The sequence below is a fragment of the Gambusia affinis genome, linkage group LG24, assembly GCF_019740435.1.
Source record: "Gambusia affinis linkage group LG24, SWU_Gaff_1.0, whole genome shotgun sequence".
Classification (NCBI taxonomy): domain Eukaryota; kingdom Metazoa; phylum Chordata; class Actinopteri; order Cyprinodontiformes; family Poeciliidae; genus Gambusia; species Gambusia affinis.
The window spans coordinates 4,125,185-4,145,800 of record NC_057891.1 but is presented as its reverse complement, the minus strand read 5'-3'; the positions used below and the strand labels follow the sequence as shown (position 1 = coordinate 4,145,800).

Sequence of the window (20,616 nt, the reverse complement as noted above, 5' to 3'; positions counted from 1 at the left end):
AGACGGAGCATCAAGCCTCCACCAAGAAGGCTTTGCACCCAACACTCACCCAATTTACACCTCCAGCTTTCCTGCAAACTGCACCCTGCATCCCCTGGTGACAGCACCATGCTAACCATCACCTCCCTGCTGGCATGAATGGGTGTGTGGTGTGTGTGTGTGTGTGTGTGAGGGGAAAATGGGTGTGTTTGGATGTGTGTGTTGAAAACGAGAATGGATGAAAGAACATGTGTGATATCCTTGGAGAATAGAGTATTGGACCTTCAGAGAGGATTCGCTTTAGAAATATTTAAGGAGGCTTTCATTTTGCTTTTTTTGAGAAGTGTGACCATTGAAGCTGATTTTCAGATTAAATATTGGACTAGCCTTTTCATGCACATTTATAACCTCACTCAGGGCTTTTCAATAATCTGCAAACAATAAAAGTAAGATACATTTTTATAAAACATGTAACACGCTTCCACCTTATAAAAGAAAAACTAACTGCATCACAAAGCAATACAGAGTGATAACAGAAATATATTTTCTGCTGTTGGCGTTAACTTTTATTAATCCTGGATAAAAATTTACCCAGTGATGCATGATTTCTTCTTGAATGGACAGATGATTATTTGCAGCGTTCTGTCAACATAAAGTCTGTTCTTAAGAATCATTTTAGTTGTTAGTCAATAATAGTGTAAAATGAAGACATTTCCAAGGTGCACACAGTGAGTCAGTTGAACAGCTTAATTTTTTTTAGTTCCTACAGTCTTTTATTTTTTTCTCTTTTGTATTCTGACATGAAATTTCACAACACAGCTTCATCTTTCACTCAGTATTTTCCCAAAACACTTTGCTTCAAAATGAGCCATTTAAATCTGTAAACAGTTGAACTATTTCTTTTGTTGCTAAACTAAACTTGGAATGTCAACTTTTTCAAGAAATCAATCTTTTTCTTATACAATCTTAGAGTTGTACTTAGTTTGATGGGAACTGTCACCACTGGAAATCACTACATCCCACTAGCCAGCTAGCATCATATGATGATCCTAACCCTTATTCTTAAAAAATAAGTGAACACAGAAACCTGGAATATTCTGGTTTGAATGAATGACCAAGATGCTGAGTCTAATCTCCAAATAGAGGTGATTTCTGTTTGGAGTCACTTCTATGATGTCTGTGTTTCAACCTAGACATGATTAAAACATTTTAAATTGAAGACATCATTGACAAAGTTAAGCTTCCCTTGCTATGATCTTTCCTTTTAGTATTCTTGGTCACTTTTCTCCTAAAGCAAAGTATCAGGGGAAAGCCATTATGTAATATCATTTACATTTGGTCTTCAGCAATAGCATGGTTTGGATCACATTTAGAGACAGAACCTTTATCATCTGGTTCTGTTGGAGAAGGAAAGGACTCATCTGAGGTGGTTCAGGTATCTACGGATCTCTTGGGTGCCTTATTGTGAAAGTTTTCAAGCATTTCTACTGGGAGAAGATCTTAAGGAAGACCAGAACTCATGGGAGGGACTGTCACAATTTCATCCTTGTCAAACTCACTCAAATCCTTCACCTTGTTCATGTTTTACTGCTTCTAATACATCAAATTAAAGGAAGAAATGTTGGTGTATTTCCTAATATTGTTCACCCACAAACAGATGCTCTGGTAGAGCTAATCGATAGGTAGTAGGGTCCGTCCAGCATAAAGAATCTAGCGGACTATTTGTTGTACTATAGGAATTAAACAGAAATCACAATAACGGGTTTTCTGTTTAGTGATATAGCAAGACATCACATCTAAACCTCAAAAAGTTTAAATAGCAGTTCAGTTTGTCTATGGTTTTTGGTTTGGGCTTCGCCTTCTGTCAGCTGAAATCCAGTTAACCAAAGAGACAAACTGCAGGGGGACACAGCTGGTGCTTATCGCACAAAAATTAACGTTGAATTTTACAGTTGCAAGCGATTAAATTTTGCAATTACGGTCAAGAAATAGATTCAAGATTGGCAGACAGGTTGAGACTAAATGCACCAAAAGGAATGCGATTACCAAAATGTATGAAAGTATCGGCGCCAAGGGGATGTCCAACTCGACTTCCTCCTGCCTAAACTTAAACCTCAAGTTACAATGATGAATAAAGGGTCACGGAAAACTCACTGGCAGGTTTTGAAATGATGTACCTACTGTACGTAAGGCCTGTTTAAACATCTTGACAGGATTAGAGTGGAGTTAAACTGCTTTGCGGGTGCAGTTAATTGAAGCGGATGAGGTTTTTAATAAAGCGTGCAGTGTTAGCAGCTGACAAATGGCTTCGCTGACACACATGGGAAATTGCATTTAATGGCGTCAGGTATGTGCTTTGCTGGAGCTTATCACATTACACTGATGGGTGCACGCATACACGCACACTTGTACTCACACAAACCTGCATAGACGTCCCCACACATGCTTTTATCTTCGTTTTGTGTGTGTGAGTGTGTGTACAGTGGCCCACATAAACCCTAAAACATTACTTCACGCTTACCTGACCACTCAAGGTGTTTTCCCTTGAGGATGATGAGTCGCTGGGATGCCCTAATCAGATGCAAAATGCTAGAGTGGGTCAGTTATATGGCATTAGACAGATGGACCTTCTTCAAACTGCTGTTGGAAGTTATTAAGAAGTTTAAACAACTATATTTTGAAGAGAATTGAGCAATATTTTTATTGCACTTTGGAGGAGCAGTGTCAAGTCTTAGAGATAACGGTGTACATTTAATGTTTCCGTGGGTTAGTGAGTTGAAGTAGCTCTAGTTGTACAACGATGTAGGAATCTGTCTGATTTGATCCTTTGGACGTCATTGTGGAAGAATTTCACCCACTTTTCTTGAAAGAAAAGTGCTGATTACACATTCAAACTTCCAAATATTATTCACTTCATTGATCAAAAGATTCATCCAAGGTCTGACACCATCAACAATTACATTTAATGTTAAAACTAAACAAGAATTCAAACTTTCTAATCTGTAGAGGACCTAGGTCGTTTTGACTCTGTTGGTCCTACGACAATTTTTTGGTTACGTGGAGAAAAGCACTGCTTGTAGGTGCAAAGTCAATTCTGAGAAAGGAACATCTTGGTTTAGCTTTCATAAATGATCAAAGCTCTAAAAAACACCTAGAAGGATTGAATGTCTTCTTTTTTCTGGTGTTTTGGAAATAACCGGATCCTGTGTATGCTAAGAACTGCCAGAAAGGACAACAAAGCCCCATGAATTATCTCAAGTGATATGTTGGGAGACGACTGTGTAGATGCCCTTCAGGAGTTGTCAGTTTGATATCTCACCCAGCAGTGCACACACTCACACACACGCACACACACACACACACACACATCGATATATATCCAGAGAGTGAGCCTGTAAGAAATTCCTCATATGAGAACAATTAGGGAGTCTCATTTTTTCCTAATATCAATCATGCAGCTCATGAATAAAGACAATTAGGTCCTGACGAATCCATACAATTGCATCTGCCCTTTGAGCCTCCCCCCCTCGTTCCTTCGATGTGGGACTGATGCCTCTCGGGTATACAGCACTCTCATCACCTCAAACTCAGTGTGAGCCACCGCAGTCAATAATAGGAGACAAAACAGAGGAGGCAAGGGCCCAGTTGCGGACTAGATCAGATCCTCCGGACGCGTGTCACTCTTCATTAGGGAGGCGGGGTAGCAGGGGACGCCCTTAAGGTGAGGACGGTCGCAGACTGGAGCTGGGGACGGGAGGGGCCGAGTGGCAGCTGTGGAACAATGACAGAATCTGTGTCCAAGGGCCCCTCAGGCCAAACACCAGCTCTCCTCCACCCTGAACTGATCTCTCGCCTCTGGACCCAACAGAGAAAGAGAGGGAGGGAGGCAGAGACAGAAATAGACCAGTCACACTCGGTAGACTTTCTATCCAGACTTGCTGTGTTGAAGACCGTCAGACGTTGATGGAAGACATCGCATCAATGTGTCTAATGTCATATTCATAGAGGTGTGATTGGTTTACCTCAGGCATGGGTGGTTCTCTCCAACAGCACAGCAGCTCGGATAATGTCAGGTATTAATCTTTTATAGCCGCCATTAAATTAAGCACTTTGATCACCTATTATTAATTTATACTGATTACTGCAGAGTTGGTGAACATGCAGGCGAAGCCAGTTACTAAAGGATACCCCTCCCTGAGACTGCCATTTCAGGAGACTGTGATATTTGCACAAGCAGGAATAAACATTTCTCAGCGTAATTATGTTTGAGTTAACATATAACCTGGTATTACATACTGTTTTATTCTAAATGATCCATTTAAAAACGATCAGATTACTTTCTATTAATCTTTAAAAACACATTAATTGCTGCAAGTTGTGACATCAGGAGGAACAAGTTGTTAAAACTTAAATGCAACTTTTAGAGATGCATAACAGGTGGAAAGAAAGAGCCACAGAAGAACATGGTGTTGGCTGCATCATGGATGGAGCAATTTGGGGAACAAAAGCTGAAAAGCAGAATAAGGACCGTAAAGAAAGAGAAAATATTAAGGTTAAGGTTTGAGCATGTTGAGCTGTGATTGATGGACCTGTGTTTCTGTTCTCAGCCAGAAAACACTGAAAGAAAATGACTGATGTTGTGACCTCAAGTTCAAGCACAGGACAATGGTCTGAGGACAGCTGCAAGTCCACCTGTAAACACCCAAAACCAGCTAGTAGTGGTCATGCTCTAAAACCTCCTCATGTGGCTTCGTTAAAGAGTGTAAAAATACAAATGTAACAATTTATTAGGCCTCAGATTGGGGTTACAATCCTGCCGATTCTAGCAAAAAATATGAAATAAAATCACCAGCTGACTTGGGATTGATTCAGGACAGGCTGCTGGGAAACACCTAATGTGGTGCAGCAATGAAAACAACTCGCAAAAAATATATGGCAGGTTAATGAGGAAAAAATGTACAAAAAAATCCCTCTGTTGTTTTGTAGTTTAGTCAAATGGGACAATGGATGACTTTCCTTTCTGTGTTTTTATTTCACACCAGAGAAATTTAGATTTTGTCATTGTAGTTGTTGATACTGTAAAATTTTCACACAATTTTTATTATAGTGAATAGAAACTGAAACACTTGGATGATGTTAGTGATATAAGCTCATCCAATGAGAACAGGAAGCATTTCTGACAGATGATGTCACCAGTAGTGAGCTAATGCGCTAATATTGGAGAGGAGCTAATTGGTCATTTAGCATTTTTACTAACTTTGAAAATCTTTCATGTACTAACCATTCCCTAAATACATTTTTCAGGATAAATTATAAAGTGCTAATTTACTTTTAAACTTACTGTTGAATAAAGTTCAACATCTGTGTTAAAGTTTAGGTTTTTGACTGTTAAAATTTCTTCAGGTATTTAGAGTCTTATATGAATGTTTTGCTGTTTATGCAGCAGAATGTTGTTGTGGGAATCTTGACTTTAGCCAATGGCGACCAGCATTTTCCACAATTTTTTCTGTAAATTCCAAACGACGACGTGAAATTTCACCCAAGTTCAAAACTGAGCTCAGCTTTAACCAGAAATCATAGTCAAAGCTTAATAAGCAAATGTGAAAGTGCCATTCAGTACTGATTGGGCTGGTTTGGCAAAATAGCAAAACCAACAACAAAACAGCAGCATTGTCAGAATTTGACAGAGGACACGCCCACCAGTACATGACAATGCTCCCCAGTAGTGATCTTTGCCAGTGGCGATCTTCAGGGCTTCACCTCCCACCTGAGTAGTCGACAGTTTTCTGCTCCCAACATCCCAACATACATCACAGCAAGAAATGTATCATCAAAGCCTCCAATGTTTGTGCAACACATCCATTTCTGGCATCAGCAATACATCACACTAATAACCTCATCTGGAAAAGGACAATGGGCGCCGTGACGCAGGCCAGCGCTCTCCTGCCACATGTAGGTGGCACACGTTCGCCTTATTAGCCGGGTCAAACATAATCAGTGATAGACACTGCGCGGCTGCTTAATTATGGCTGGCAGCTGGCAGCGGGGGCCTTCCTTTAGGGGCCGGGTTATGCCCATGCATAAACCTCTCCCCTCCCTCCACGGCCGCCCACACTGCCCCAAATGAAGAATAAATCTAACCTCCCTTTTGTTTGCAGTGAAGCATGTGGCAGCCCCTTCATTTAAGGCACAAACAGAAATGTGGACAGAAGTTGGGATTAATAGAGGGGATGGAGCATTAAATTAGTGTAATTTTGCTGTAACACTGCGTGTTTTTGTTTATATATTTTCAAAGGTATTAAACTCAGATTCTCAATATGTGAGGTTTTTACAGAAATGTTATTCAAGGTGGCATCAAAATAGTTTTAAATTTGACTTCCTGAAACCTGCAGATATCCCGTCTCACCAACTAACAACTTCTCCTGTAAGCAAGAACATTTTATCAGTAGCAACAGTTAAAAAGGGACCAGCTCTCATGCACACACCTCGATGTACCTCGATACCTGTAACCGGCTCACGCTATTCTGTCAAATAGTATATTTTCTCTGAACAAGCCAACAAAGCCCCTGAGCTATTAGTGAGCTCCGATTTTTCAAATTCATAACACAGACTGCCTGACAGCTTGTTTGCTGCACTCTGGATGACACAACAGATGTATTCACATCCCAACTAGGCAGAATGCATCCTGAAAAGGCACCTCAGCTCCTGTCGCAAACGGCTTGTAAATCTGCTCTTAAATGAGAGCGAGCGAGAGCCCGGCTGCTGGCTGTCTGCCCGACGGCCTGCCCGCTGCGCCGCAGAAGAGATATAGCCTCGTGAAGTTTGTAACAAAGCCGTCTGTAGCCTGACACACTGTGATTAGATATTTGGTACACCTAAATGTTACTAAAAAAGCACTCTTCTTACAGACAGAAGGAGAGACGCTGTTTGAGGCCAGAAACGGTTGTGTGCTGTGATCTCCCAAGGCCGTTGTGCAGACAAACACGCATCTCACTCATGCAGAGGCCCCCTGATTCAGCCCCCTCTGGTTTATTGATCCGCTTCATTCTCCTTCAATGAGATGCAAACAGCATCTCGGCACCCAGACTGCTCATAATCATGATATAACTCATGAGCGTATTGAAAGCTGCCATAGGTAGGGAAAAATCGGATAATGCCACAGCCAGGATAATGAACAATATCAGATGACATATCGATGTTGTCATGCACACCGGGTAATGAAACATATATGTGTGGTGTTAGGTTTGAATTGGCACGTTCAGGAGCAGAGACACAGCTGCAGACGCGTAGTTTATTTGTCTCTAACATGGTTTGCCATTTCCACCTTGTTGGGGGGCAAAGCAAAGAAGCGCCTTACTTTACAAACCTTGTTTATTTCTCCATTCAGATTCAAAGGTCAGGCTCGGGCAGAGCGAGGTACAGTTGGGTCTTTATAGACGTTGAAGCAAAGTCAAGACCACCAGCCTCTCCTTCGCCGCCTCCTTTCAATTCAGCCTCTCCCCATCACATCTCACTATCACCATGGCAACTCTCCTGATCGATCAAGTGCCTTCTAATGCCCAATGTTTCTCCAAACTTAAACAATCAGACGGTCGTTGAGGAGGGGGCTCCAGCAGAGGGGGATGATGCATGAGAGGTTCACCTCTGAGTTAGCAGGCCACCACTGTTAACTGCAGCCCCACAATGCAACATTATTTGGGGGGATGGAACCAACACTTATGGAGGATAGTGTACAGAGTTCTCCCAGTTGGACGAGTCCTGGATGTTCCCAAAAAAAAAAAAAAAGTATCTTGTTCCCTATTACTCCAGTAAGCCATTCAGTGTTGATCCTTGTATGGATGTCAGTGACCAGATTCCAAAGATTTTTGCATTATTTCAGTCTTCTTCCACTCATGGTCATCAGTTTGGAAAGTTCTCCTTTTAGCCAATGAATTGCACAACCCAATCATCCTCTGGAGTATCTTTACCTTATCTTTTTATCTTGAATAAAAGACCTTCTTATCTTTTTATCACATTTATAGATCCTTTCTTTAAGTGTGGAAGCGTAGAAAAAGAAAATCTCGAATCTAGACCCTATTGGCTTTACAGTAGCTTGAGGCAATGGGCATTTGGGTTCATGTGAGGTTCTGATGTGTCACATTTTCTTTATGTCAGCAGCAATGGACTGAGGTTGAGGGTTCAGAGTTCACTGTGTGATATTTCACCATGCCTCTGTTCTCTTTAGCTCACTGGTTGAGCTTGTGTCTGTGTCCAGAAGCGTTGCGTCCTCTCGTGCCTTCGTGTTCACGCGCGCCTGGAGACATGGAAAACACGGGGAACCTTTCAGAAACTCAAACAAACGCACAGAGGAAGAAGGGAGAATGAGCCGAAGCAGAAGGAAGGGAAAGCTTATTACCACAAAACAGATGGCCCCCCAATTCACCGTGGCCCCACAGGGACCTGGAGGGACAACTCTTTGCACCTCCAGGTTACCAGCGCTGCCGAGAGGGGCGGGGTGCTTAAACACGACTCTGTGTGTGTGCACTTTTGTGTGTTAACTTGTAAACAAAAAGCAAATTTGAGGCATCTCTGGCAAGGTGCCACTCTCTGCTCAATTTCCCCAGAGTTCATGCTTTAAAAAGTGATTCATTTAGAGCTTTTGTTACTTCTGGAAATGGATCATCAAAGACAAACAGGCTGCATGCTTAGGAGAGTTTTGTTCCCTCTGCGGAGACTGAAAACTACCAGACTGGCATGTCCAAAACAGGGAAGTAATCCTTTTACCACACACACGTTTGGCATCAAGTTTTACAGCTTCAAAGCCATCACTCAGCATCGTCTCTGGATGAGCTGATGTCACAACATCCGTAAAATGAGATCTCACACGCGTGCAAGCATTCGCACCCTTTTCTAGATGACGCGTGCGGCCGAGTGGAGTGGGCGCGCACGGCCAGGATGACAGGCAGCGAGTGGAAATGAAGGATTTGGAGTTCCATCCCGGTACATTATGCAGCAGATGGCGTTCAGGCCGAGCACGGCCAGGCCGCTCCCAGGAGGACAGGAGTGAGAGAGGCAGCAGAGGAGAGGAGAAAACATGAGGGGGGGAGGTGTTGAAAACGGGTGAGAGACAAAGCTGATTTTTTTCCCCTTTCTCTCTCTTTTTTTATTTATTTGCGTGAACACATGTTTGTTTCCCCGTTTCCTGACGGACTCCCTCATGGTTCACCTAAGCTGCCTCCACTTTCTCCACCTTGCCTCCCCTCTTCCTCGCTTCTCGCCATCCTCCCCCCCCCAGTCCTGCCCAGCTGAGGCTACACCTGAGCCCAGCCACGGAGGCCCTGACCCCAGATGACCTGCTGCTGAGAGAGGAAGAGGAGGAAGGAAAAGGTAGAAGTGGAGTAAATGTAACAGATTAAGCTTTTTGTTTTTACCCTAGAATCTCCACGTACAGAGGCAGCTGTATACTCCAATAAATTTGAGCTGGATTCACACACCACAGCTGAGTTGATCAAATGCCATAATCAATACACACACACTGATACACACAAACACAAAGCGTTCTGCTAAGTCCCCCAGATCTTTGCCCCTGGCGCTTTTTGTTTTGTGTTTTCCGAATTAATTGAGCCAACGCTCAAGTGTGGGGCCAGATGTCACTGCAACCTGTGGGGATTATTAGAAATCTGTTTCCACCCATTGTTTGCGTGGACCCCTTCAAACCGCAATGCCTTGTGCTCACACCGCTGAAGTTTCAGAGCGAATCGAGTCCCAAACCAGATTGCTAATGTACAAAATAATAGTCTACGAGTTCCAAGAATAAACAGAGCCCACATATCGACATGTGGGACATTTGGGGGACTTTTCTGACTCCACTCCAATGACCGTGGCCTGTGCCCATTGGCCACCAGGGGCCCCCCGTTGGCCTCCCAGTTTGGCCCAAACACTGCCATGCTCCTTGGCTGAGCTGTGGGGCTAATGAACTCATCAGCCAGCTGGAGGCCCTAGATGGAGGTGCAAAGGGATGAAGAGAAAGAAAGGAAGATGGGGTTAGTAGGTTGCTTGAAGGATAGAGGTGGGTGACTGTGGAAAGCTCACCAACACCTTGAAGGAGGCAGGTGCATCTTCAGAGGGGGGCCTGAGGCCAAAGTAGGAGGGTCAGCCGGTTGGAGGAAGAGCTGTAGGAAGCTGAGCAGAACAGGGTGTAATGAAGACTATGAAAGATGGAGGCAAGAACTGGATTGATGATCCTTTGGCTCGTGCAAAGAGCCCAGATGAGCAGGTGAAGGCATTATCCCATAGAAAGAAAGTAAATGGTTGGGCTAGCAAGTACTGGCACATTCTGCTGAACTGAACTGAAAACTTCACCACCAGGAAACATTCATGCCCCTCAAATCTTTTCACATTTTGTTATATTAAAACCAAAATGTTAGTGTGTTTAGTTGGAGTTTTATGTGACGGACCAACACATTCAGTTTTGCCGCAGATTCACGGTTGGGTGTAGATTTGATTTAAACCATTTCATCGTAACTCTGACTCTGTTTCGAGTTATTGTCCTGCTGAAAGGTGAAGCTACACTTCATTCTCTAGACTTTCACCTGTGTTCCTCAATTAATAACCTTGTATTTTAGTTCCTTGCGTCTTCTTATAAAGTCTAGGGAAGCTGTTGTGACACTTAAGAAAAGCATCCCAACAGTAGGATGTTAACGCCACTGTTTCATGGTGAGGATGGTGTGTTCAGGGTAAATCTGTAGGTCAAAGGATCATAGGATCTCGTGCAATCAGAGCACCTTCTTACATAATGTTTGCTGCATTTACTATTTGGGTTATGGCAAACTTTAAATAGGAGTTCAAAGCTTATGGAGACTAAGATGATGATGCCCAAATGAGAAGATGATAGTATCACCTAGTAGTAGAAAAGAAAAGTTGTTTCTTCTGTTCACAACGAGCAAAACTTGTAGAGAATGTAAGAATTAATTCTGCAGTTGTGATTGATTTGGTCTATCGAGATCTACATTGATTTATTTGGACACAATATTTGAGTTCCTTGCTTCGTACAATAATCTGTCTTGGTCTGATTGCTGTTCACTCCTGTCCATCTACTCCCATTGTTCTGATGGGTTTCAGACCTGATGACAAGAGTCAAACAGCTTTGTTCTTTAGGGTCCCTTGAAAGCTGCGATTGCACCTTTACAACCGTCTCTGGAGAATTCAGTCATGACCTTCGCCCTCTTGGCTTTTTTACCTTCCAGTGAGGGGCAACGTAAGCCGTCTAGTTCTCATTTTGAACAATAACAGAGCTGAAAATAAAAACATTTTCGAGCATCTTTAGAGGAAGTGCATTTATGATGCAACTCCAACTATAAACTTTGGCCTCAATCTTCAGGGAACTATACGTTGACTTTAGTTTCGTCTTTAGGAAGTGGGCATATTCCATCTTTAGCTTCTAAAATTGAGCCGCAGAACAGCTTGTAGTTTTCATTTAGGCTCCAAACATTACCTTTCTGTCCTTTATGGAAATTAAACATGTGATTTCATGTGAATGTCAAATCACAGCTGGCTCGTTTGCTGACTAATGGTGCCTCTGAAGTCATCACACTTACATCAGCATCATCATCAAGACGCGATGTGTTCACTGCGCAATCAACAAACTCATCATCCTCTTTCTCATCTCTCCCTCTGCGGTCCCCAGTGTGTTTCTCCCTGCGAGTGTGTGTGTGTGTGTGTGTGTGTGTGTCTCCACATCCACAAGGAGGGAGGGAGGGAGAGAAAGTGAGCACCTTTGTGTCTCCATATGCGTCTGGGTGGCGGCGAATGCGCTGGGCGTCCTGCTGGGAGCCCAGATGGTGCCGAGGCCTGCCACGGCAGCGCCTGACGATGGCCACATTCTCACATGGGACCCTCAGCTTTCTGGATCCCACACCTCCTGCTCAGGCTTGAGCCGACAACCCTCCTTCCTCTTCCCCCCCGTCCAGGGGCCGGGGTCCGGGCCCGCTGCCCGTTTTGCCACCCTGGAAACATCCAAAATGAACACCGCACACGGAGAAGTTGGCGGTCGCAGCGTCAGTGTTTCCCCCGCATGCGAGCGAGAGTCAGAGTGATGTGAGCGATGCAAATGTGAGAAGAGTTAGAACGTTGTCAAACGCTGAGCTTCTGGGGCTAAATGATCAGTCACAACATCTTCCTCTGTCTCGTTTCCGTGTCCTTTATCCCACTCTGTCTTCATTTTTGTCTCTGAAGCGTTTTTTTTGTTCTGTCTTTTCCTTCTGGTCGTCTAATTTGTCCTCGCCCCTCTCTCTGTTGCAGATGCCCCCCGTGGCTCGCCGTCCACCTGAGAGAGGCCTCATACGTCTCCTGACAAAGTGACTAATCCTCCCCATTTCACAGCTCCAGCCCGCTGCTCCCTGCAAATGTTCAAAGCTGAGTGCGTGTGTGTGTGATGCGTGACAGGTGGGTGCATGTCACACAAGTTCAAGGTGTTTTTTTTGTTGTTGTAACAAGCGACTCAGACAGCTGCTGAGCTTTGAGTGATTAGAGATATAACTCCATCACTGACGCTTCACCTGAGCTGCATCACTTCCTGATGTCTTGTTGACAGATTCTTGAAGATGAGGTTCACCTACACAAGGAAAAGTTTCTCCTCTTGTTCCCTCAGATTAGAAAGTAACGTTACCCTCTACTTTGAAATTAGCATCTTATTTCCGGTGAATCCACCTCCAGTATCAGGCCTCAGCTGGTGATAAAACCGAGGAAGGAATAATCATAACTATAAATCACTGAACTCTGTTCTTGCTGTGTGTCTGCTAGTGTTGATTGATTATGGGAACTACAGTAAGAGGGCGCAGGAGTCTGCGCAAAATTAGTTTGTGAGGGTGATCTTTTTAAAGCAACGGTTCACCCTAAAATTGCTAAAAACCCCCAGAGATGAAGCAAGTACAGCATCTCTGTGTGTGTATGTGTGTGTTCTGCAGCTGAAATGTCATTTTTCACTTTTTAACCTTGATGTATTAAGAGTTAGTAATTGTGCAGTTATCTTAATTACATGTTAAATAAGGTAACTGCACTTTAATTACACACTGGACAGGTTAACTCAATGCAGAACTGTAATGAAAAGTGTTATAATTATAAACTAGGTGTCTTACTACAGTCTTACTCCAGGATGTGAATAAAGGCATCACTACGTTGGTGATCTGATTAAGTCCAAATTAATCCAAAACAACATTTCTGGATTTAATTTTGCTCTTTTTAGAAATTCTGGTAAATATTCATAAATAGTTTGGTGATATAAAGCAGACTATTGGTAACTTTTATGTCATTTATTTGTCATATTTTAACACTTTTCCAGTGATCCGTGTTGCAGTTGCACATTTTACAGTAAAGTTTGGATTAGAGGTGCATCATAAATCAGGTCACCCCATGTTTGCCAACTTAACAACTTTTCTAACTAAAAAAATTTATATTGGCCAATGATTTTTAAAGATTGGTGATCGGTCAAAAAAATGAGTGAGTTGCTAGGTAACCAGAGCGCGAGTGAGTTAGTTGAAGCCACCGACTTAAGATATAAAGAGGCTGTGTGGCTGTATTTATCACGTGTCTATTGTAATATATGCTGTTCTTGATTTATTGTCCAGTCCTGTGTTGAAACTGTAACAGGTTCCTACAATCTGTGTCAGTATTATACTATAAAATAGTCATAAAGGCTGCTTGTGGAAAGATTTGTCAAAAATAAAAATGTGGCTCCATTTAGAGACCCCATCTTTCTCATATTTTAGGTTCTGTTGTTGGTTTATAGCTCAGAACACCGGACAGTTACTTTATACACTGTACTGTATGTATATTTCCTGTCCTTTACCCCAGTTTAATTCATACTGGACATTAATTACTAATGATTCTATGAATGATATGTGATGTTTTCTTAAACAGGCTTTAGTTGCTGTAATTTGGCAGAGAATAGAGTAAATACCGTGACTAAAGAACATCCATTAGCCGTCCTCTGGTGACTCCACCACCCTGCAGTGTGCTGCCTGTCTCCACTCTCACTACATCAGCTGTGGGATGTAATTGCAGCAGGCACCAACAAAACAGCCTTGGAGGTGTCCTTCGTGTCTTTGGCCCAAAGCCTCGCGGACTGAGGCGGGGTCCGGGTGATGCAGACCACCAAACACAAGCCCATTTCCCTTTTGCTGTCTGTGGAGCAATTAGGAAGTGTGTGTGTGTGTGTGTGTGTGTGTGTGTGACCGTGGGCTCCAGCTGTCAGGAGGCCTCTGTCTCCTGGTCTTGACATGTCTCCAATACACCCCGCTGCGAGTCTCTCTGTGTCACACGGACCCCGGCCGGAGCCCAGGGCGAACTGTCCGTCATCTCACACACACACACACACACACGCACACACACACTTTCGTCCCTATTTTCCTTCATTGATATGGTCCTTCTGGCATCACGGTTGGAACTTTGCTCTCATTCACAGCGTGTTTGTGTGTGAGTGTCTGCGGTGGCAGTAAACATGGCGGTGGCTGCGGGCCACGCCAAGTCATCCGTGCTTCCCCTTATCGTTTTAATCACCTCGTTAGGCGCAGCTAGTAACCCACGCTTGCTGGCCGCTGCTCCTCCTCTGGAACCGTGCCCTCCTGACCTGATGCTGCTGGTGCCACTGGGCATGGGGCGCTGGGGGTGATGGGGAGAGAGGGATAGATGACGAGCTTTGGGGTTTTTCAGATGTTAGCAAAAGCCAGAAAGGTGTTTTTTTTTGTTTAAAAGTTTAAATCATTCCTAGAAGAAGGCCTTTCAATGCAAGTTTTATGTGATAAATCTAATAAAGTAGAATGAAAGTACTAAAAACTTCTAAAGTACTGCTACCTTTCACTTTTGGGGTGGTACTCTACAAGCTTTGCATGGGTCCAGATCAGTAGCTACCATAAAATTGCGAGAAAAAAAATTGCAGAATGGAAACGCACCAATTTTGGAATAAACTCATGTTTTTTAAAAGGTTTGTGCACTAGAATGAGATATTTTTCCAGCCATATTTTGCAAATCTACGATGGAAGCACTTTTTTTTTGCATCACACGAGTCACAAGATCAACAATCAGATGTTACTACTGACAGAAACGACAAACAAGACAACAGGAGGTGGTAGTATATTATGGTTTGTTTTTGTTTTTCAGACAACGTGCAGCTGGCTCCACCAGAACTCTCTCACAATTCACAGAAAGTTCTGCTGAATCTTTAGCTCTTCTCTAAAACTCTCTAAAACCGACTGCATATTACCCAAAACGCCGCATTCGTAGCTAATTCTTTCAATTATTTTTCAGTCTCAGCTGACCAAATGCTTGACAACAAACACAACATCACAAGTAGATAAATAATAAAACAAATAATAAGACAATTATAAAACTGGCAAAGAAACCAAAAGCTAAAACAAAACAATACTTCATTTCAGTTGCACTGATTTATACCTCTAACTCTGATCAGCTTTTTTTTAATAGTATCCCCAAGCATAATGCTGCCACCTTTGTGTTTTACCATTGGGATGCTGCGTTCAGGGTGTTGTGGAGTGTTTGTTTTTTTCTCTCACTGATGGTTTACAAGTTCAGTTTTGATCTCATCCAACCCAGAGCGCGTATTTATTTAGTCATTTTTACTGTTTGTATATTTTATTTAGGGGTATCAGGGAAAAGTGGGGTCAAAACTATATGTTTTATTTTACAGTTATTCACTGTTCTGTTTGTCTTTTGCATAAAATGTAAGTTTTTCTCCACTCATGCAGCTGAAAATAAAATATTGTGAAAACCCGGTTTACCTGTCACAACAGGAATCTGCTTTTAGAACGATAAGATTCAGTTTTACCTGCTTCTCTGGTTCTTTTTTCTCTAAAACATGTTAGGGCATGAAGCCAACATGCATAATAAAAAGATTCGAGTTAACCCCCTCCTTCGTCGCCCCCCTTGCTGCCCTCTGCATCTCAAACAAAACAGTTTCTATTTTTTAATCATTGCTATTCACTAAAAACACACACGTGCACAAACTCACAACATGCATTTCTTTCTCTTTCTCTGCTCTTACCCCCCTCCATCCTTTATCATGCACACATCTCTGCCTTCCCTTTGCCCACTACTCCCACGGGAGGCAGAGCGCTTGAGGGCCGAGGGGCGTGAGGAGAGGAGGAGGAAGAGGAGGAGGAGGAAGGATTGGAGGGAGGGGGCGGCGTTAGACAATGCCCATTCCTCCAATATATTCCGTCCCCTCCGTCCATGAAGTGAGCCTTTATTAGTGAGGATCGTTTGGATCTTATCTTCCACATGACACGCGGCGGATGAGGAGGAATCAGAGCGACGAGGCGGGGGGGATTTATCTGCGATCTGCCCGACTCCCGACCTGGAAGAGTGTCGCTTATCTCCAGCCTCTTCATCCCCATCTTCCACAGGCGGACGGACCAGTAGCCTCTCTATCAGCCCAGCTCATCCATTGTCTGAAATCCAACCGAGGACCGGCTGATCCCCTCTTATCGTCACCCTGATCGGGTTTTTTTGGTTTGTTTTTAATCTTCACATTTTTCTGCACATTTCCTGAACTGATCCCAGGAAGACTTCCGGTCCGTTTTCAAAGCGTTCTGTGATGCAAGTTTCCATCAGGAAAAAGTGAAAAAGTACTTTCTCTCTGCGTTTTTTTCTCCACCTCCTTCAGCCTGAATGTTCGTCTCTTTGACATCTGATGCTCGTTCGGCTCGTGGAATATGAGTTAATTGGGAGTTGGGTTAATTAAACAAAGAACCAAATTTCCTCCCAACTCTCTTTCAAGGTAAGTTAATCAGTTTTAAAGGTTACATTTTTGCCCATTTATTTTAGCTAGAAAACTAATATAATTTTATAAGCAGTTTTATTTGCAGTGTTTTGTTTGAGTTTATTTTGCCATCAGATCTACTGTCAAGTCTTTCCGGCCTCAGCTGAGCAGATGTGTTCATCACACTGTGACAGATGGCCAATTCTGATTATGTTAATTCACAGGGGAAATGGCCAGCTTCTTCCTCAAAAACAAAAAAACACAAGTTGAATTAAAGAAAATTAGAAATACATTTTTCGTTTTTGGCTCATATTTGAGGCTTTTCTTTCACCTAAAGTTTAGCTTTTTTCCTTTTAGATATAAAAATGTGTTTAGTTTAACTTTGATTTATTGTGGATAAAAAGCTAAAAATATTTCTGAATTAGTTTTTTGCTTCTAAAGCATTAAAAATTATAATATTTTTTTCCAAAACAGGAGAACACCCACTGAGCAAAGTTCCCTTGAATAGAAGTAGAAACTGTTTCCTTTCGTTTAAAAAAAGCCAAAATGTGACTGAAAAGTGAAAGTTAAGAAAACCTCTTTTGGTGTTTGAATGTTGATCATTTTGTTTAAACAAATTTGACTCTGATTGGGGTTGAATTTAGACTAAATATATATTTATTTAACACGTTAAATAGTGATAAAAACACGTCCACGTGTTTGGGAAAGCTTTCCTAAACTTTGCTGTAATTCGTTTTTCTGAGATTAATCTTATCAGAATTGGATTAGTAAATGTTCTGCAGCATTAATACAGTTATTACTTTATAGAATAAATGCTAAAACATGACGCTAATTTAAATGTGTATATTATTTAAGTAGATTTTATAATATTTTGGATGTATGGAGGCCCGCTAGGGCCTCAATGCTAATTAATTATTATATTAATTTGATTTATGCGCTTAGATTCTTTTCGATAATTTTTTACCTTTTCCTCCAGGTTTCCGAGGAGGATCGCCCGCCAACACTCGGAGAGTAAAAATGATGCTGAGTCCGGATCAAGCCGAGGCGGACCTGTCGTGGACCCAGTCCGACCCGGAGTCGATGCTCAACGGCCTCAAGTCGGCCGGCTGCACCTCGGACGAGCCGACCGAGGGCGAGGAGCAGCGGGCCAAATGCAAAGCCGAGCAGCCGCTGAGCAGGGAGGAGAAGAGGAGGCGGCGGCGGGCCACGGCCAAGTACCGCTCCGCGCACGCAACCCGGGAGCGGATCCGGGTGGAGGCGTTCAACGTGGCCTTCGCGGAGCTGCGCAAGCTGCTGCCCACGTTGCCCCCGGACAAGAAACTCTCCAAGATCGAGATCCTCAGACTGGCTATTTGTTACATCTCCTACCTGAACCACGTGTTGGATGTTTGAGTGGGAGCGGACGGACGGGCGGACTGATGCGGGAGATTTCTACAGAACGCGCAGTATTTTCTAAGCCTTTCACAGATGATACTTTGGGCAGACATGCTACACTGAAAAAACCCAACTTAGAATTCAACCAATAAAATTGGAGAGACTATTTAGTTGGGTAGAGTTATTATCACTTCTGAGTCCAAATTTTTCTAACAGCTGAACAATGATTAGTCACTTTGCAAACCAGAAAATACTGAAATTCTAACTAACTCCTATGAGAGTTTAATTCAACCCATGATAGCCTTACTGGTCTCTGCGCAGAATGCAGAACGAATAAAAAGAAGAAAATGTATCTTTGAATTCAACAGGTATTAAACATTACATTTGAAACCACATACGTTGAATAAATTTAATTAATATCCCCTAAAATTAATTTTTGCAGTGGTACAACATTTACAGTCTTAAAGAACTTTTGACCTTTTATGTTTTTGACAGTTTTCCACTGAAACATGTGAAAGTCATCTTAATTACGTAACCATCCATTTTCTTCACTATTTTTCTTCAAATAGTGAAAAATCAGTTAAATAATAAATATTTCCTCTCATCCTGTTTGATGAGTTAGGGAGAGACCAGAGCTGATTATCGAGGCCTTTTCAGCTCTGGAATCAATAAAAATATCATGCATAATTCTGACAAAACAAAACTGCACAAGTTAAATAAAATTGGTGCAATTGTTTGGATTTATATAGTAGATCAATTTTAAACAGTATTTCTGTTGGGAAATATAAGTTAGACTCTAATTTAGCTTTTAAGATCATTTTGGTGATCTGATTAAAAGTTGCCCTGAAAACTACAACTGCCTCAGGTTTGCAAAACTCCACTTGCTAGCAACTTTGACTTTAGCATTAGCGCTGCTGCTAAACTACTTTGATCTGGACACAATTTTAAATTTTAAATTCCTGCTCGAAATAGAACGTAAGCAATAAAACTCCTTAATTAAACTTTAGAGAATTATTTTGAAGCAAATTTCACTTTTTACAGTACGCGTTTCTCCTGTTTTCACTGTGTCAGGCTGTGGGGGGGCATTTTTCACATCAAAATGAAGGGATGTAAACAAGATAGCTGCTTTAGATCTTATAGTTTAGAAGATGTTTTCCTAAAAAGGAAAAAAAAAATAATTCAATGCGTCAAGTGCTACTTATGACATGAGAAATTGTGACCTTAATCATTTTAAAGTGTATTTATTTATTTATTTATTTATTTATTTATTTATTTATTTATTTATTTATTTAATTGAGTTAATATTATTGCTAATTTATTATGCGGATTACAGGTCTTTCTTTCTGTATAAATGTATATTGTTTGTTGATTCAATATATTTTTAGGCTGTGAAATTGAACGTGGTAAGTAATGATGTTTTCCTGTTTAAAAAAGAAAAAGAAAAATGGCACTTTCTGTTAATCCACTGCATCTCCTGTTTGCTTTTAATGTATGTTCGATGTCTCCTTGTTTTGCTTTGATAATGTCTGTTATCGATCGATGGCAACGATGAGCACTTGAACCGTGGGGCCCCACGGCCCCGTAGATGTTTGCTTCCCTAAAATGTTGTGTTGGGACGTCATTCAGTTTTCAGATTAGCCTGGTTTTTCTGTCAGTTCATGACAATAAGAGGTTCTGTTGTGATTTCCAGAATGAAACCTCTTCTTTTGCTGTGACCAAAAACAAAGTCTGAATTTACTCTCTTCGGTGTGCTGATGTTAGGCTCTTATTTTAGAAAACATTTATTTATTTGTCTCTTCTTTGTATCCTGAAAATTCCAATAAGTAATTTTATAGCAGAAGGAGAAAAAAAACATATCCTCTATCCAAAGATTTTTTTGTCTCTTCAGGGTTGTGTAGATTTGTTGCTTTATGCAGATTTTTTAGTAGAGTTATCGTGTGACAGCTGGTTTCTAATGGACAGACTTTTTTCATATTTTCCGGTGTTATTTTTAATTAAAAACAAATGCTAAAGAAAGACTCCCTTTCCTATGTTGGAATACATTTAAAACATTTCAGTTCATTAAATATATAAGCTAACAACATGCTAGCTGAGACAACAATGCTGTATGGCAAGCCATTAGTGACAAATATTGGGACTCCCAAACTATCTGTCGTAAAAAAACTAATTTAGTAAGTCAGGACATCGTAAAAACCTCATTTGTAACTGTTTTATGTCTCTAAGTGGTGCTATGAATGCCCTCTTTTGAAATTTGCAATATTTTGTTGCATAAAGGCCTTTTTATGAGTGGCAAAATAAGTGGCAGCCAATCCAAACCCACTCCTGCTGGCAGAAAATATTGATGTCTTGCAGCATTTTAACTCACTTTAGTAAAGTCCCAATTCATTGAACTGCAGTTGTTGGGAAATAGCACTAAGGATTTATCATCTGATCCTTCTATTTTGTCTCAGCAAGAAATACAAAACTACTGATAAACAGTTTATATTGCCATCTTTTACTATGATTTACATGAG

The 20,616-nt window shown here is 41.8% G+C and overlaps 2 protein-coding genes across 4 annotated transcripts in view; both read left to right on the top strand.

Moving 5' to 3' along the window:
- The window catches only part of LOC122827298 (vang-like protein 1), a 98,116-nt gene that overhangs the window by 23,201 nt on the left and 54,299 nt on the right, over window positions 1–20,616 (top strand). For both annotated transcript variants that reach the window (XM_044110077.1, XM_044110076.1), the window contains exon 3: window positions 12,259–12,402. The gene's annotated coding sequence lies outside the window, so the exon portion shown is untranslated. The remainder of the gene's footprint in view (window positions 1–12,258; window positions 12,403–20,616) is intronic.
- Window positions 16,159–20,429, top strand: nhlh2 (nescient helix loop helix 2). 2 transcript variants are annotated; one of them, XM_044110086.1, is made up of 3 exons: window positions 16,213–16,479; window positions 16,634–16,747; window positions 17,706–20,429. In XM_044110086.1, exon 3 carries the CDS (start codon window positions 17,747–17,749, stop codon window positions 18,119–18,121), a length of 375 nt encoding a protein of 124 aa, XP_043966021.1. In that variant the 5' UTR covers window positions 16,213–16,479; window positions 16,634–16,747; window positions 17,706–17,746; the 3' UTR covers window positions 18,122–20,429. The 2 variants fall into 2 exon arrangements, with proteins under 2 accessions (XP_043966020.1, XP_043966021.1); XM_044110085.1 differs by having other exon boundaries at window positions 16,159–16,747.